Source organism: Pinus tabuliformis, chromosome 5_1 (assembly GCF_031772625.1).
Source record: "Pinus tabuliformis cultivar Carrire ecotype Pingquan chromosome 5_1, CPIR1, whole genome shotgun sequence".
NCBI classification, from domain to species: Eukaryota; Viridiplantae; Streptophyta; class Pinopsida; order Pinales; family Pinaceae; genus Pinus; species Pinus tabuliformis.
In genome coordinates, this window is record NC_142305.1 from 409389807 (window position 1) to 409392299 (window position 2493).

General features: G+C 39.4%; 1 protein-coding gene across 1 annotated transcript; it reads right to left on the reverse strand.

The window, feature by feature from the left end:
- Positions 1-498: 498 nt before the first annotated feature.
- Positions 499-2099, reverse strand: LOC149165222 (uncharacterized). The gene is made up of 2 exons (XM_089429749.1): positions 1656-2099; positions 499-534 (listed from the first exon to the last, which is right to left on the reverse strand). Exons 1-2 carry the CDS (start codon positions 2097-2099, stop codon positions 499-501), a joined length of 480 nt encoding a protein of 159 aa, XP_089285875.1.
- Positions 2100-2493: the final 394 nt, after the last annotated feature.

Genomic DNA, 2493 nt, shown 5'->3' on the forward strand with positions numbered 1-2493 from the left:
AATCAAAGAGAGAAAGTTGGCAAAAACACATTCCAAAGGTGGGAAACAGACCCTAGGAGGATCAGCGCAGCCCTAAATGTGAGACAATGCACTTTTGAGCACTGTCCCTAAGCCAATGGTGATCTGCAGAACATTGTGTCTCTCACAATCCTGTGCTAGTGACAGTGAGCCATTTCAAAATGCAACTTGACACAGTTTTTGACCACAATTCAATGCAAAAGAGCTGAAATAAAATCAATGAACATAGGTGGGGTTTGAAAAATGTCCTAGGAGGTGGATAAGCTACTAGGAATGATGATCTTCCCCAGTATGGTCACCTATTTGTTTTGGATAATTTGGTATCTACGGAAAAATACTAATTCCCTAGATAAGTAGCCTTATCTAGAACAACTTCTTAAAGAACTTTAGCCTTTTCCTATAAGCAATAGATAAAACAAAGAATATGAGAAGACCTACTTGAATTTCCACTTTCCTCTTGTCTCTTTTGTATCGATCCTATCACTCCTTCTCATACTTAACACGGTTGAGAAGTACCTGTAAACACAAACATAAGACAAATAATTGATCAAAGCAAAAGATCTATTGAACACAATTAAATGGAATTAGATACATCTTACATATATAAGCATCATATAACAATACAAACATATCAGAAAAAGGTTCAAATTCTTTATTGAATAGAAGAAAGAATTACAACCATCATGTATGATTCAAAATCATTCCTCTAGCTTGGATCTAATGCACATCACATCAAAAGCATGACAAACTTGCAGCATAGAAATACTTTTCTGAAAGCCAATTCTCCTAGCAACGTTGTCTGCTTACAATTCAACATAGTCTAGCCCCTGATCACTTAGATGAGTGTTCAATTTATAGAACGATGAAGGAGGTTACGTCATAAATGCGGGTATTGAATGGCCTTCCATACTTAGAGTTAGTTCCACAGAGGAAGGGATGAAAGGATAGGATGCATCTTAACTAATTCCTTATCCATTTTCAAGCTCGTAGGAGTTGATAAGTGCGGGAAACTTATATCTCAATCCAAGAGATAGGAATATTCCCCAAACCCTATGTGAATATTGCTCAATCTCACTTAGTGCGGGTGAGAGAGGGCCTAAGTGCTCTATAGAGCACCCTCGCATGGACTCAATTGCTCTGCAGTGCACCCTTACATGGGCCTACCTGCGCTGGTCCCTTTAGAGTTCATTTCAAGATGTCTTCAAGCCATGAAATTGTGTGGGAAGGAGGCATTCAAAAGGGTGACTTGTTTAGGGCATGTAGCAATTGAAATTAGGGCTTGTTGAGTCCTAAAACACTAGTTTGGATGATGTGATTGATGTGCCCAAATGGATCTGTAACACCAACATCAAGCACAAACTAGCTACATGGCACTTTACAGGCCAAAACATTGTCCAATCATCAAAGTATACCTCCAAAATTTTTTGAATGAACTCTTTGCATGCCGCAATGACTACATGAGAAAAGACTATTGCCACATTCTCCAGTCCAAAATGCATCACAGTATATTGAAATCATCCCCACTCAGTTGTGAAGGTTGTCTTAATCCTATCTTCTTGCGTGTTCTTTATCTGATGATATCCATAGAACCCATCAGTAAATGAATATGCTTCTTGTCTGCCAACATTATCCAATACCTCATCAGTGAACTGAGTAGGAAAGGGATCATGAGTGCAAGCATCATTTAGTTTCCTGAGATCTGTGCAGATCCTTATCTCATCCTTCTGCTTCTTTTCCTGAATGACTATAGGACTTACCCAGTTAGACTCCTCCACCAGTTCAATAACCCTTGCTGCAAGAATTTTATCCAACTCTAAGCACACCTTTTTCTTGTACTTAGGATTAAGGCGATATGGCCTCTTTTTCATAGGCTTCATGTCTGGCTTCAATCTTATCTTCATCGTTGCTAAATCGCCTATTATCCACTTCAAATTTGAAATTTTTTTAGGGAACAAATCCTCGTATTCACGGAGTAAATTACTGACCTTATCCACCATAGCATCATCCCAGTAGTCCCCTATCTTCGTGAACTTCATCTCCTCCTTTGTTCCATTGTCCACTTGTCTAGCTTTCAATGGCATGGTGATATCTGGATTCTCTGTTTGTGGCCTCTCAATTTCTTGGTGACATTCTGTCTCTCAGATATTAAGGTTCCTTGGACCCTCCTCTTCTCCTTTAGAATTCACAATGTAGCAATCCAACGCATGATGCATCTGGGTGGTCCAATCAAGTTGAATCAAATCCAAGGGATACTGCAGGATTTTGAGAATCATTGCTTTGACCCTGTGCAACACCTCATCGAGGCACTCATATACATACTCAAGGTTGAATTTCATTAGGAAACCCTGCCTCAAAATATCCCATTCATTCGTGTGGTATAATAAATGCACCCACTTCGGTTGCATTTCTGCTCCATAGGCATCAGTCCATTTTGCTAAGTGATCACGTGGATCATAGCTCCCATCGTATTTTTCT

Excerpts from the sequence above, each read along its gene's own strand:
- LOC149165222 (XM_089429749.1), bottom strand. The coding sequence starts at position 2,099 with ATGCCATTGAAAGCTAGACAAGTGGACAATGGAACAAAGGAGGAGATG. Across the intron at positions 535-1,655 it reads CTACTCAGTTCACTGATGAG|GTACTTCTCAACCGTGTTAA; the intron begins GTATTGGATAAT and ends TTGTGTTTACAG.